The 15283-nt window shown below is 43.5% G+C and overlaps 1 protein-coding gene and 1 long non-coding RNA gene across 9 annotated transcripts in view; one reads left to right on the forward strand and one right to left on the reverse strand.

Annotated features, from left to right (window-relative positions):
* Positions 1–15283, forward strand: part of LOC127482742 (phosphatidylinositol 3,4,5-trisphosphate 3-phosphatase TPTE2) — a 41062-nt gene that overhangs the window by 15094 nt on the left and 10685 nt on the right. For 3 of the 8 annotated variants that reach the window (XR_011378832.1, XR_011378831.1, XR_011378833.1), the window contains 4 exons: positions 165–257; positions 3163–5065; positions 9753–9858; positions 11791–11882. Coding sequence is in view for 2 of the 8 variants with exons in the window: in XM_051831755.2 (XP_051687715.1) it covers positions 165–257; positions 9753–9858; positions 11791–11882 (291 nt within the window). In the remaining 6 variants the exon portion in view is untranslated. Of the gene's footprint in view, positions 1–164; positions 258–3162; positions 5066–5707; positions 8202–9752; positions 9859–11790; positions 11883–15283 lie in introns of those variants that run through there. The other 5 variants (XR_007913696.2, XM_051831755.2, XM_051831754.2 and 2 more) reach the window with 3 other exon arrangements.
* On the reverse strand, positions 2503–4679 carry LOC138843817 (uncharacterized). The gene is made up of 2 exons (XR_011378835.1): positions 4540–4679; positions 2503–4333 (listed from the first exon to the last, which is right to left on the reverse strand). It is a non-coding gene; the product is annotated as an uncharacterized lncRNA (long non-coding RNA).

The raw sequence follows: 15283 nt of genomic DNA on the forward strand, positions 1-15283 counted from the left end.
CAGCGCCCCCGGTTTATATTTATTAATACATATAGTTAGTGGGTTATGAGACTAAGAGTACTTGATAAATATAGAAAGGCTGGATAAGTGAAAATCAGCTTCAGTTTTATAAATCCCATAAGCAGCTAGATTTTCAGCTCTGAATTTCATGTGTTCATTCACAGATATTTCATGATGTTGAGACAGACAGAGTTATTATTGATTTTCTCAACTGTCCAATTGTATATGATGATGTGAAAGTGAGATTTCTCTCTCAGGTGAGTAATCAGAAATTACTTCTGCTGTTGTACTTGTTTGCTCTTTTGAATGGTTTGGGTTTAGGATGGCTGTTGCTACAGTTCCCAAGAGGGGAGATGAGCGATGTCAATTCTTAACTAAGGATGGTAAGTAAGTATCACATCCCTAACACATTTCTGAAAAAGATCAACATATGTGATCTCAGTGTTCAGCTCTTTTTAAAAAAAAAAGTTCTATGTAATTCACATGCTCTAAGCTCAGTTATGTTTTTCTAAATTCTCCATGATTTATAGATAAATAAATCTTCAAAAAACTCACAAAAAACAATTTTGTTATATATCTTTTTTTTTTTTTTGACAGGAAGAGTAGATAGTGAGAGAGAGAGAGAGAGAGAGAGAGAGACAGAGAGAAATGGCCGCTATGGCCGGCACACTGCGCTGATCCAAAGCCAGGAGCCAGGTGCTTCTCCTGGTCTCCCATGCAGGTGTAGAACCCAAGGACTTGGGCCATCCTCCACTGCACTCCCGGGCCACAGCAGAGAGCTGGACTGGAAGAGGAGCAACCGGGACAGAATCCGGCGCCCTGACTGGGACTAGAACCTGGTGTGCCGGCGCCATAGGTGGAGGATTAGCCTATTGAACCACGGCGCCGGCCTTGTTTTTATATCTTTAAAATACATTGCTATTAAGTGAATAGCATTTTGCTTTGCTCTGAATTGATACTTATAAATAGTATTCATTAAGCCTATATTTCCCTTATTAGAAATGAGAATGCCTTCAGTTTTCCTTACTTTGAAAATATGTGATGGGTTCTATTGACAAGCCGTAAAATGTGATGTCTGCATATTTTTCTGTATATCAAATTTATAATCCTCAATAGTTTCAATTCATACTCCTATGAACAGCCAATAAGAAAGTATGTTGGGCTCTTAAAATTTATTTCTTGTACTTTCTTTCATCACCTGCTTTCTCTCAGTTGGAAAAATAATATCTTAAAGTATTCAAATGATCACTGTGTTGAAATAAGTAACCTGTTTCTACTCTAGTATCAACAAATGGTATGGAAAAAAAATGTTCCTCAACAGTCAAGGGCAGTTCAAAGTTATTGCATTTCAGAATGTCATTTTCACTGTATAGATTAACTTTTAGGTGCTCTGTTAGTTATCACAGATCAGGGAGAACATTTGGCATTTGTATAGTTTGGGACTGACTTATTTCACGAAGTATGATGTTTTCCAGTTTCATGCATCTTGTTACCAATGACAAGATTTCACTTTTTTTCCTCCTGTGTAGTATTCCATGGGGTACACTGACAAGTGCTCTTGTGGCTCTTGTCAGATTTGTCCAATTTGTCCTACCAAGATTACAACCCCCTAGGAAAACACTAACTGTAAGTAAGGTCAAAGGCTGTTGGTCAGGAGAGAACATAGGAGGAACACACACACACACACACACACACACACAACAGAAGCAGGTTTAAAAAAAAAACTCTTTGAGAAGCAGACACATGAAAGACAGACAGCTCCCAATTGCTGGTTCATTCTCCCAATGCCCACAATCGCTATTAATAGGCTGCGTGGAAGCCTGAAACCAGGAATTCAGTCCAGGTTTCCTATTGTATGACAGGAATGCAATAACTTGAGTCTGCCAAGGTCTGTACTAGCTGGAGTCAGGAGCTGGAGATGGATATCAAATTCCTATATGGGATGAAGCCATCTTAACCACTAAGCTAAATGGCCACCCTAATAGTTTTTACATATCTACAGAGAAGAGAGCAGAACACCTTGCAGAGTCAACAAGAAAGGGGTCAGGTATCCAGGAGATATGCAGTAAACCAACAGGTGGCAGGACATCAGAGAGAAAGGCAGAAATGGCTTTAACAGCCAGGGCTGATCAGACTAAAAATAAGAGCCAGGAATTCCCTCTGGGTCAACCACATGGATGGCAGGGCCCCAGATCCTTAAACCATCTTCTGCTGCCTTCCCAGGCATTTGCCTTCACCCAATTTACATTTAGCAGTTACCCCTGAATGACTTAAGATGCTGACATTATATGATACCTCTATCTGAATTAAGGCCAACAATGCATTCATATGGAATTCTACTCCTTTTATAAAACTTTACCTATAAATCAATGACATTAAACTAGAGATTGCAAAATCTAACTTAGGCGCTATACTATAAGGAGTACTGATTACCCATTGCTATATCATCGGAAACCTGTTAAAACAAATTGAAAAATAAGTTTGGCAAGTTACAAAGCAATATTTTTTTAAACAATCAACTTTATTATTGGGTGGGGCAAGCCCCATGGGCTGGGGGGAGAGGGCGAGAGGGTAGAAGAAAGCAGGAGAGCATAAAAGAGAGATCAAGAGAGACAAGAAATAACTTAATAATCTCCCATTTACATATTTCACAAAATCTAATCAGGAAACTTTTTATTAAAAAACATATATTAATTGGATTTGAAGGTTATTATTCCTAAGAACCTTTTACCCATATATGGAAACTCATTCTGAATCTAGAAGTGCTCTACTTTTGGGTTTTGTTCTGTGGGGATGCCAGCATTGCAAGTGGCGACTTAATCTGCTGCACCACAATGCCTGTGCCATTATTGGGTCTTATTACATATCTAGCCTCTGGTGGAATTGTCATCTATGCAAACAGATGTTTTATCAATCCTAGATGTCATTATTCCATAACAGCAGCTGTTAAAAAACTCGGTAGCATGTTGTCACTGAGGTACTTGCTAGCAAAGACAAAGGTATTCTGTGAGAGATGTGGAGGAAGCCAACTAAGGCACGAAAAAGGGCTGAGGTTCTAAATGTGGTGAGCAAGGCTTTTCATGAAGCCCAAGGGAGTCTGCTGTAGGACTTGTCTGTTAGCCCTAAAATAAAATGTAATATTTGCTTGCTTTTCCCCCTTAGGCTTTTCTTATACAGAAATGAACTGGACAATCCTCATAAAGAAAGAACATGGAAAAATCTACGGCCCACAGTTTGCAGTCGAGATTTATTTCAATAAGACATGAGCTAATTATCCTGCAGCTGGTACCCATTTAAGTGTACCTCCTCTTGCAGCATACAATCATATTCCTATTCTGTGCCACACATTTATATTTTCTGAAGCCATGTCTTTGGAGGTACATGTATACCAATTAATGTCTATGAATAGTTCTTGAGACATTAATAAAATGTCAATGGTGATTTCTTTCCTTTTTAAACCTCATTTATTTGAAATGAGAGCAACACACAAGAATGAGTGAGTGAGAAACAGAGGGAGGGAATATCTTGCATCCACTGGTTCACTGCTCACATGGCCACAGAGCCAAGGCCAGGAGCCCAGTACTCCATCCAGGTCTCCTATGTGGATGGCAGGGGTCCAGGCACTTGGGCCATCCTCGCTCCCTTCCCAGGCACATTAGGAACACGGTGGATCAGGAGCAGATCAGGCAGGACTTAATCAGTGCTCCAATATGGGATGCCAGTGTTGCAAGCACTCACTGCACCACAATGCTGTCCTCCATTTGTTTCCTTCCTGAAAGAATATACTTCATGCAAAGTTTCCACCTTGTATTGAGATAAATGTGGACCAGAGGGCCAAGGAACATTAGCGTATCATTTTGAATAACTTTAAGATAACATATCAAACGACTGGTTTTAAAACTCGTCTCGCCCCTGTGCGTCAGCGGGCTCCACTGGCCGTCCTGGCGAGACCTTAAAGTGCATAGCTGCTGCGAGCCCCCCAACCACTCCCGCTCACTTTGAGGTGGCCACTGTCCAGGGTGCTCTCTTCCACCTCCTCTTCACCTCCGGAGGCGGCTGCAGCCAAGGCAGAGGGCGGCGGCGAGCCCTGGCCCCGCAGCCCTGGGGGAAGGCGCCAGCAGGCAGGTGTCTGAGGGGCGCCGCCCGCGGGCTGGGGCTGAACGTTGCTTTGTGCGCATTCTCGCCTCAGCGCCACGGGTGCACTCTGAAGTCGCTGGTGTTGGGGCTGGTGGGGACGCGGGGCGGCGGCCGCGGCAGCTCCCCTGAGCCGCCGCACGATGGCTTGATGGGGGGCCGTCCTGACTACGGAAACCAGCAACCGCTGCGGGGAGTCCTGGAAGATGATGACAGGTGGTGGCTGGGGCGGTTGTTTGGCATCAACGCCTCCAGGCCCCGGATCACCGCCCGAACGCGATCCGCAGCTCCAGCGGCCCAGGCTGCCCTATGGGAACCAGGGTCTGGGCCCTCGCCACCCGACCGCGCCGCTCCGAGTCGCCGGCTCCGGGCCCGCGGAGGTTTCCCCGAATCCTTCGCGGCTACCTCCAGAGGAGTTGAGCGACCGGGCGCGGGTCGGGAGCGGGAGGGCCGGGCCCCAGGTCAAGCCTGCCCTTAGCTCTTTGGACAGCCCCAGCGCAGTCTGCAGAAGCAGGAGCAGCCCAGGGCCTGGCCTTTGAGTCTCACAAAACAGCACACGGGGCGCTCAGCCCCCCAAATCTCAACCTGTAGCCGCAATCCCCGCTGTTATTTTCCAGGGTTACGATTTGCGTCTGAGCGGAACAATCAATGCGAGGTCCTTGTCGGATGGCCACAGCGGCCAGGGACATCTCCACAGCCAATGGCCGGGCTTGTCTCTAGGCGAACGGGGCGGGGCCGGGCCCTGAGCGCGAGTCCTTTCTGCCACGCCATTGGCCGCCGCTCTTAGTTTTTTTTTTTCTCCATCTGGAGGACCAAACACGTTGGAAACTTCAGTGGAGCGGGCCGCGTCCGCTTGCGCCCTGACACCCCATCGGGGCCCCCGCCCATTTCAGCACCCTCGCAGGCTGCCGGGGTGCGCTCTGGAAGGAAGGTGAGCGAGGGGGTGATTGGAAAAGCGTCCGAGCGGGCGGGCCTGGGCCGTCGTTGGCCGGCGGCTCGCGCTCCGCTCGGCTCCGCCCCACCGGCCGCGGCCTCCTGAGGCGGTTGGGCTGCGGTTCCCGCGCGCCCAGTGTTTAAAGGGCCGGGGCCTGGACGTCTCCGGCCCTCGCCGCCCGCCGCGCCCCCTGCGGGCCAGTGCAGGAAGCGCTCTCCAGGGCCCGGCGCTGCGCACAGCGCCCCGCACCGCCTCGCCGGTTCCCTGAGCGTCTCCTCAGCGGGCCTTGCCCTCTGGTCAGCCCCAGCCTGCCCACGCCTGAGGACACCGCGCGAGGCACCGGCGTCGGTGCGGCGAGGGGGGCGGGGGGGGGGTGTGCAAACGGCCAAACACCAGCCCGACGCAGCGCGCCGGGTAAAGGAATCCTAGAGGGAGGGAAGAGCTGACGGTTAGAGCGAATGTAGGGAGCCAGGCTTCCATCTGCTTCAGAGGAAACAAACGGAAACCTCCTAGGAGCACTTTACAAGATGTTTGTAAGGGGGCCGGCGCTGTGGCGGAGCTGGTTACAGTCTCCGCCAGCAGTGCGGGCATTCCACATGGGCAGCGGTTCGAGTCCTGGCTGCTCTACTTCCGATCCAGCTCTCTCCTTATGCCTGGAAAGCAGTAGAAGATGGGCCAAGTCTTGGGCCCTGCACGTTTATTTCTTCAAAAAGGAAAGAAACGGAGGTCAGCATTGTGGTGCAGTGAGTGCTTGCAACAACACTGGCTTCCCTTGTTGGAGCACCGATGAAGTCCCTGCTGCTCCACTTCTGATCCACCGTCCTCCTAATGTGCCTGGGAAGGGAGTGACGGTGACCCAAGTACCTGGATTCCTGCCATCCACGTAGGAGACCGGGATGGAGTACTGGGCTCCTGGCCTTGACTCTGTGGCCATTTCAGCAGTTAACCAGCAGATAGAAGCCACCACCACCCCCCGCCTCTCTGTAACTCTGCCTTTCAAATAAATATTTTAAAAAATTGTAAGTTAAAAATGGCAAAAGAGGCAATAAATGAGTCTGTTCGTGCAAAGTTTTAAAAGTGGAGAAATAATAAATATGCATCCTTGCTGTTTGGTATACAAAGCACCTGACAACATAGAGGAAACTGATATACACTACATCAGGTGGCTTCAAGGAGGGAAATAGTGGTCGGGGAGTGGAAATGAAAAGATTTCACAAGACACAATATGTAATTGCACCTTGTGAGCCTGAAACCAAATGAAAGCACCATTTCAAGAAATAAGACCATGTGTGTCCTCCGCAGGCCTACTGTAATAGTAACAGCTGGCTGCTGATACATAGATGGACAGTGTGTGCGAATGCTCACAGTCTACTCTAGGAACTTTGCTAAGTAGTAATTCCAGTTTCCATAAAATCACATAACTCACAAGAAATCCTTGGAAGGAAAGGCTGGCTTAGAAAACAGTCTTCAAATTGTAGTTTACAGCCTGCTGGAGAAAATGAGGGAAAGCCTGAAAAATCCCCCTCCCTCTAGATTTTGGAGTCCTGTTTCTCATAGGCCTCCAATATTTATGGGAAAATCCATTTTGTAATTCAATAAATAGTAACCTGGAAACTTTAAAAAAAAAACTTGTCTCATCAATACCCATTTATTTGTATATTTTGGATATTTAACCCTGCTTTGTTTCACATTTGTGAGTTCAGATTTTCAGAAAGCTAATTTCTATTTTCTTCCTCTATTGATTTGCAAATCTCTGTTACCAAACATCAGCTCAGCAGCAAAGTCTAAAATTTAAACGCAGGGGAGAGAAATGTTTCACACACACTAGTCCCCAGCACTGACACACTGTTCTCTTGTTCCAAGCACTGCACAGGTAGCTTATGTGGCAAACTTCAGTTACACACACACACGTAAACACACACACACACACACACAGCAGGAGGGTAAGAGAATCCTGGTAAACACAGACAAAGAATTTTCAGTAACTGTGTTTTTTGTGTGCAAAAGACTAAAGAAATACTGAATAATCTGAATTGTTTTAAAATCCATCGGCCCTGATCATACCAGCTTCATCCAGGCTTGGGGAACTCTGGAAGGAGGACAGCCCTGTGACCACAGGGAATCATGTTTTCTTGACTATTGTTACTTTAAATACTTTCATTAATATTTATTGCATTTTCATAGGCAAGATCTCTAAACAATAACCAAGTGAAAAGATGTCCAAATTCACTCATAGCAAATTTTAAACATCACAAAAACAATACTATTAGAGCATATAATTCTTATCAATCTGTTGGTCAAATGTTTAAAGCAAAGTTTGACAAAACACTGTATATGCAGCAGAACTGATTCACACAGGTATATTTTCTTTAATACTTTCCATTTCTCTTCCTTTCCCTTCCTCTTCCTTCCTTTTTTTTTTTTTGAATTTAAGCTCCCACATAAGAAGGAGGACATGTGTATTTATCTTTCTATGTCTAGCATATTTGAATTTACATGATGTTTTCAGTTCAAACCATTTTGTTGCAAATGATAGAATTTCATTCTTTTTTTAATAGCTGAATAATATTCCAGTGTGGGTATGTGTGTGTATATCACTTTTTTTCCAGTCATCTGCTAATGAACACCTTGGTTCATTGCATAATTTGGCTATTGTGAACAATTCTGCCATAAACATGATGGAACATGTATCTAATGTCTTTGAGGTATATATCCAGGAGTGTGATTGCTTGGTCTTAGGGCAACTGTATTTCTAGTTGCTAAGAAAATTTCCATACATTTTCCACAGTGGCTGCACTAAATACATTCCCTCAGACAGCATAAAAGAGTTCCTCTTTCTCATAATCACCACTAACGTTATTGTTCTTTTTTGTAACAGCCATTCTGAGAGGGGTGAGTTGATGTCTTATTGTGATGTTGATTTGCATTTCCCTAATGTCTAATGATGTTGAGCATTTTTTCATGTATTTCTTGACAATTTATGTTTCTTCTTTTGAAAACTCTCTATTCAGATCCTCTCCCATTTCTTCACTGGATTGGTTGTTATTGTTGTTTTTTTGTGTCTCTTTGCCTTCTAAATAAATAAGTACATATTTTTGAAAAGATTTTGAATAAATAGGTGTGTGAGCATGCACTTGGCATGTGTGTGTATTTCAGAAAGGTTGTGTATAAATGAAATTAAAATATAAGTATTTTATTGGAAACATTTTGGAACTTACACAGACCAACAAACATATATATGTGTGTGTATATATATACATACATACATATTTCATCAAGAAGTACACAATCCTCTTCAAACACAAATAAACACAAAATAATGATAGAAAGAGTAGGATTGAGATTTGTAAAATTTACTCTCCCTGGAAAGCTAGTTTTTTAGACACTCTTTAAATCTTTTTACTGTAGGATCTGTGGAGTACTTTCTGTTTCCCTAAGATGCAATTCTACATAAGACACACTGTTTGTATCTAGAATAACTGTAACGATTAGATGAAAAAAACTTGTTAAAATCATGCATCCTGGGGCCAGTGCTCTGGTACAGTGCATTAAAGCCCTGGCTTGCAGGGCAGGCATCCCATATGGGCAACAAATTGAGTCCTGTCGTTTGCACTTCTGATGCAGCTCCATGCTATTGTGCGTGGTAAAGCAGTGGAGGATGGCACAAGGACATGGGCCCCTACACACACTTGGGAGGCCCAGAAGAACCTCCTGGCTCCTGGCTTCAGATCAGCTTAGCTCTAGCCATTGCAGCCATTTGGAAGGTGACCAGTGGATAAAAAATTCAGCCTTACCCACTAATGCTTTTCTCCCATACCTAAGCCAAAAAAACCAAGATACACACACACCATAGGCTGAAAGTAATATACCAACTTACTGAAGTCCATCTTTAATCACACCATTTCCATGCCCAAAATCCATGGTGGCTCTCTGCTGCCAATGGCAACTATATGTCCTCAGCTGGCTCTCAAGATCTTCTACAATTGGATTTTTCAAATGTTCTCCTCCACTAAGTGCTGTCACATATCCCATACTCTAACACAGTTAGACCCTTTGCTATTTCTCAGCTTTTTAATACTGTGTTCTCATGCCATGAATCTGGTGGCAGGAGCCAAGGGAAATGTAGCTCCTTCACTGACTCTCTCCATACATCTTTTCTCCATTTCTCCTGTAGTCATGCACAGTTTCCCAGACTTTAGTCCAGAACTAGCACACCATATGCCACACCTGAATATCTTCTGATTCACTGGGGTAGCAATAGAAGGACTCAGTTGCAGATTTCAGGTCTGAGAGCTCTGTTGGCAAGGCCCCATGGCAGAGGTTCCTTTATGTCAAGTGATAATTCCTCACCCAAATCCAAAGCTTTCTGTAACTCAGTCACAACCTTGCTTCTATCCACACATGGATAATGTTGTAGTCTAAAACACAATCATAATTATAATCAACCTATAAGCCAGACCTGACTCCTTTCTGGTTTCCTCCCATAGCACTTAGTTCAATATTGTTTCCTAAGGCAGTTATAATGCCACAAACATAAAAATACTCTGTTTTATAACAGAATCCAGCAAGTGTTTCCTTAATATCTTGCTGCCCTTACAAAGCTCTATGCCCTGCCCTCACAATAGGAATTTCTGACTTTCAGCTTTTCATCTCCATCTAACTTGAAGCTTCTGTTGCTTTGCAGCATAGATATGTAGGCTACTTTGAAAAGGTGAAGCGTCTCCACCACTGGACTCTCCCACCAAGAAAGATCCTCTGGCCAAAAGAAATTATCATTCATTCAATTCATAGTAAGTGTCTTACGTATAATTGAAAAACTGGGCAGAAGTGACAGTGTTCCCATTCTTTGGGAAGATTTGCTTGTGGCTATATACAGATGAGCTTTACTCTAGGGTATCTAAAGAAATCCTGGTGAGTATTAAACCATTTCAGGGAAGTCAATTGGCATTTTATTTTAGTCTAATGAAGTTTAACACCTTTCTTTCATAGGAACAATGAGAATAAAATAGTTTCTCAAAACTCGAATTCTAAACAGCACTCTGGCCTCAGAATCAGCCCTTAAGGCATTTGGATCTGGCTAAAATGCCCATGACAGCATTTCAGGCTGTGGCAAAAAATGGCCCACATGAAAGATCTCTGTGATAGATCCCAGTGGAAAGAAGGAGTTACCTTTCTCTGAAGGGAGGAGAGAACTTCCACTTTGATTATGGCCTTGTCTAAATAATGTCAGAATTTGTGCACTCAAAAGGCTTCCATAGCCTTGGCAGCTCATGACAAGAGCCTTGGGTGATCACTGACATCATAAATAAGAGTGTCAATTGTTAAATCAACCACAGGAGTCACTGTGCATTTGCTCCCCATGTAGGACCTCAGCAGTTAATGAGTTGTACTGTGAGATTTAACGATAAAACTGGTCTTCAAACAGTATTTTATACCTTGTGTGTCTGTGTGGGTGCAAACTGTTGAAATCTTTACTTAGTATAGAGTTGATCTTCTGTATATAAAGATAGTTAAAATGAATCTTAATGAAGAATGAGATGGGAGAGGGAGTAGGAGCTGGGATGGGAGTGAGGGTAGGAGGGCAGGTATGCGGGGAAGAACCACTATATAAAAAAGTTGTACCTATGAAATTTATATTTATTAAATAAATATATTTTATTTATTAAATAAAAGCTTTCAAAAATACTATTTTGGATTTTATTTAAATCCTGTAGAGACATTGCTTACAACTGTAAGGTGGATATCTGGAAAACAGAAGAACTAGCCCAGATTTATAATAGTAGTTAATGGATGTGAAGTCATGTGCAATTTTATGGGCATGATTTCATTCTTTCAGACTAACATAAAATAGAGGATTTAAAAACATCAATCTCAGGGGCCAGCATTGTGTCACAGAAGGTTAAGCTATTGCCGACAATGTCAGCAATCCATGTAAGTGCTTGTCCAAATCCAGCTCCCTGTGGGAGCACCTGGGAGGACAGCAGAGGTTGGCCTGAGTGTTTGGGTCCCTGACAGCTAAGTGGGAGACTCAGATGGAGATCTGGGTGCAGCCTTAGCATGGCCCACCCATGAGTATTGCAGCCATTTTGAAGAAGTGAACCAGTAGATGGAAGATCTTTCTCTGTCTCTCGCTATCTCTCTATAACTCTGCCTTTGCAGTAAATAAACAGATAATTTAAAAAAAAAAAAAAAAGGAATCTGAGGTTTCATGACCCTAGGTTTCAGCTTTCCATGAGTCTTAGCTTATAGACCGAATCAGGGAGGCCAGTTGGGCAAGTTAAAATTGTCCTGCACCCATGTAGATAATCAGGCCAGACCCACTGGGATCAGTGTGATTTGGGAATAAAAATAATCTTCCAAATGGTTGTGACAACAAGAGAGAGGAGCTGGGGAGAGTGAGAGGAGAAAGAATGAGAGGCTTTGAAATGGGTGATGTCTTATCTGTTACTACATGCTTTCTAGGATTATCTTCATCTTTCATTGTCTTTGAGCTCTTCAACTACCTTGCAAGTTGTAGAAAAGTGATCATGCAAACAACTTTTGTACAAAGAAATGAAACCTGGATATGCTCAGTGGATTGCAATTGGTTACTGACCCATTTACATCTAGCTGTAGGTTCACTGCATCATTTACTATCTGCCTGTCAATGTGTGGTACTTTGAACCAGCTAGAATATTTTACTGTTTCCTCATTAGTGTGCCTATCTTTTCAATTTTATAAAGGTGTTGGGAAAGGCGATGGAAGTGACATAAAAATTCAAATCGCTACAAAGCAACAGACAGTCTTTTCATGTTCATCTTCTAAAAACTGCAAGGTAAGAGAAAGCATATGAGGCCGGCGCCGTGGCTCACTAAGCTAATCCTCCACCTTGCGGCGCCGGCACTCCGGGTTCTAGTCCCGGTCGGGGCACCGGATTCTGTCCCGGTTGCCCCTCTTCCAGGCCAGCTCTCTGCTGTGGCCCGGGAGTGCAGTGGAGGATTACCCAAGTGCCTGGGCCCTGCACCCCATGGGAGACCAGGAGAAGTACCTGGCTCCTGCCATTGGATCAGCGCGGTGCGCCAGCCGCAGCGCGCCGGCCTCGGCGGCCATTGGAGGGTGAACCAACGGCAAAGGAAGACCTTTCTCTCTGTCTCTCTCTCTCACTGTCCACTCTGCCTGTCAAAAAAAAAAAAAGAGAGAGAGAGAGAGAGAGAGAGAGAGAGAAAGCACACGAATTGAAAATTCTGAAGGTTATTTTAAAGCTGAAGTTTAAAACAGCATGTTGGCCTCCCCAAACCATCACTCACCACAAAGGAGATTTTATGTTGCTTTATAGTTACTACCCAACATGGAAACCAAGAGTTTGGATGTAAACCAGAGCTAAATTAACCAAATTGCTTTAAAAAAAGTTTTTTTCAGGGTATTTTCTAAAATATATATATATATATCATTCTAAATTGTGGCTTTGCCATTTATGTTCAAATGTTTCAAATGTTGAGCATATAACCAGCAATCTATCAAGATTTTAATTTCAGATTGTAGTTATTTTTAGTCATATTTTTTTCCTCTTGGTCATTTTACCTTTTACTGTCCAGCACTGAAATTTCAAATTGTAGTGTACAAGCAAATCTCCCAGGGGCTTGTAAAGGTGTAAATTCATTATCTGTACCTCCAAGGTATGATTCGGGAAATCTGGAATAGGGCTCAGCTATCTGTAGATGTGGCAATGCTCTAGATGATTCTAACTCAATGGTTCTGTGGATTAGCACTATGAGAAACTATGGAAGCATATGGATGAAAGAAGAGTCTCTTTACCCAAAGCAATGGGACCCTAGTAGTCAATGGTTTGTAAAATATTTAAGTGATGTCTAAGACTATATAAGGACTTTTGTGGAACAATAAGAAGCTTCTTTCATGAGCCTAGGAACAGTAAATGCCAATCTGCACCAATCCAAAGCCAGGAGCCAAGAGCTTCCTCTGGGTCTCCCATGAAGTGCAGGGACCCAAAGACTTGAGCCATCCTCCACTGCTTTCCCAGGGCATCGCAAAGTGCTGGATCGGAAGTAGAGAACCAGGACTCAAACCGGCACCCATATGGGATGTCAGTACCACAGGTGGTGGCGCCAGATTCTGTCCTGGTTGCCCCTCTTCCAGGCCAGCTCTCTGCTGTGGCCAGGGAGTGCAGTGGAGGATGGCCCAAGTACTTGGGCCCTGCACCCCACGGGAGACCAGGAGAAGAATCTGGCTCCTGCCATCGGATCAGCGCGGTGCGCAGGCCGCAGCGCGCTGGCTGTGGCAGCCATTGGAGGGTGAACCAGACCACAGCAACCCAATCCACTGGTGATAAAGTTGCAGGAAGAGCCTAGAAGGAACCTGGCTTGGAGCCCCATGGGTGATAGTGTACCTGCCAAACTAGAGGAGAAAAAAAAAAAAAGAAGGGCACATTTTCCGCCAATCACTTTACAATGGCATCCCGTAACAAGCAGATAGAGTGGGCACCAATTTGGACATACATGCAGATGCACCAGTTTGTGTCCACTCCCAGCAACCAGCCAAGTAGAGACTCCTGATTCTGGTGGGGAGAACTAACAGGGGGTTAGGAGCTTGTGACTGTGGGAAGCCTCTGTGCAAAGACTATGTAAAAAAAACTAAGGCTTTGCAGGAGGAATTACAGTGTGGCTAGGACTTGGGCAATCACTATAGGAGACTCCACAAGCTCAGGGCTCCCTGGTTACTTGGTGAACACTGCAGGGGTATCTGAAATTACACTGAGGACTGCACAGATCCTTTGTGTGGTCTTAGGGGCAGAGCAGATGAATATTATACCCACTGGGGCTAGAATTCAGGCAATGGTCTCCTTTCAGGAGAGGATCTCAGCTGAGAAGAATAAACCTCCCTTATTAAAAAAAATGGGAGAGATTTACCAGGCAAAACCTGGGTATGTACCTTAGGTGTGCCCTTTGATCTGGAGAACTTAAAAGAGCTCTCTGACCACACCCACTACAAGCCTCCAGATATTCACTGAAAGCAGACACTCCACTTACCTAAAGAGTCATAGTACAAAGATAAAAGCCACCACAGGAAAAAAAAAAAAAAAAAAAAGAAGAAGAAACCAACGACTATCTCCACAAATGCCGAAGAAAGAATATCAACTTACAAGACAAAGCAGAGGAAATTATACAGTCAAACAAAAACAAAAGAAATCAAAAAACTTAAAAAAAAAAAAAACATTGTAAATCTACAGTATACTATCAAATGGCTGAACATGGGTTCTAGGAGTTCATGAAGGTTTGAAAATAGAGAAAATATTAGTAAAATAATAACAGAAGACTTCCCTAATTTGGAGAAAAAAAAGGACATCCAAGTACAGGAAGTACCTGAAGCACCTAATAGAATGATCAGAAAAGATCTTCACCACAACATATTGTAAATCAAACTCACCACAGTAAAACATAAAGAAAAGATTCTAAAATGTGCACAGAGAAAACCAGATTACTTTCAGAGTATCTCCAATTAGACTCACAGCAGACTTCTCATCAGAAACCCTACAGGCTAGGAAAGATGGCGAGATATATTCCAAGTCTTAGGAGAAAACTACTGACAACATAGAAGACTATACCCTCCAAAGCTCTCATTTATGAATGAAGGTGAAATAAAGACTTTTCATAACAATCAGAAATTGAAAGAATTTGACACCACCCGTCCAGCCCTACAAAAGATGCTTAAGGATTGCACACAGAAACACGCTCATCACTACGAAAGAAGGTGAAGAAAGAAAATCAGTAAAAGTTCATGGGAAATTAAAAGGAAAAAATAGGAATATTTTTGGAAAAATGGCAGAGCAAAGTTGTTACTTATAAATAGACCCCTTGAATGTAAATGGCCTTAACTATCCAGATAGGAAACACAGACTGGCTGAACCATTGAAAAACAAAACCTATCTATTTACTGCATATAAGAAACACATCTCACCAAACAAGATGCACACAGACTGAAATTGAAAGGATGGAAAAAGATATTCCATGCCAAAAGAAACCAAAAAACAGATGGTGTAAGCCATCCTAATATCAGCCAAATAGACTTTAACACAAAAACTTTTAAAAGAGACAAAGAAGGTCACTATGTAATGATTAAGGGATCAATTTAACAGGAAGCTGTGATTATTATAAATGTATATGCACCTAATTACAGGGCATCTGGCTATGGAAAAGAAATGTTATGAGATTTAAAGAGAGA

This window comes from Oryctolagus cuniculus, chromosome 9 (assembly GCF_964237555.1).
Source record: "Oryctolagus cuniculus chromosome 9, mOryCun1.1, whole genome shotgun sequence".
Taxonomy (NCBI): domain Eukaryota; kingdom Metazoa; phylum Chordata; class Mammalia; order Lagomorpha; family Leporidae; genus Oryctolagus; species Oryctolagus cuniculus.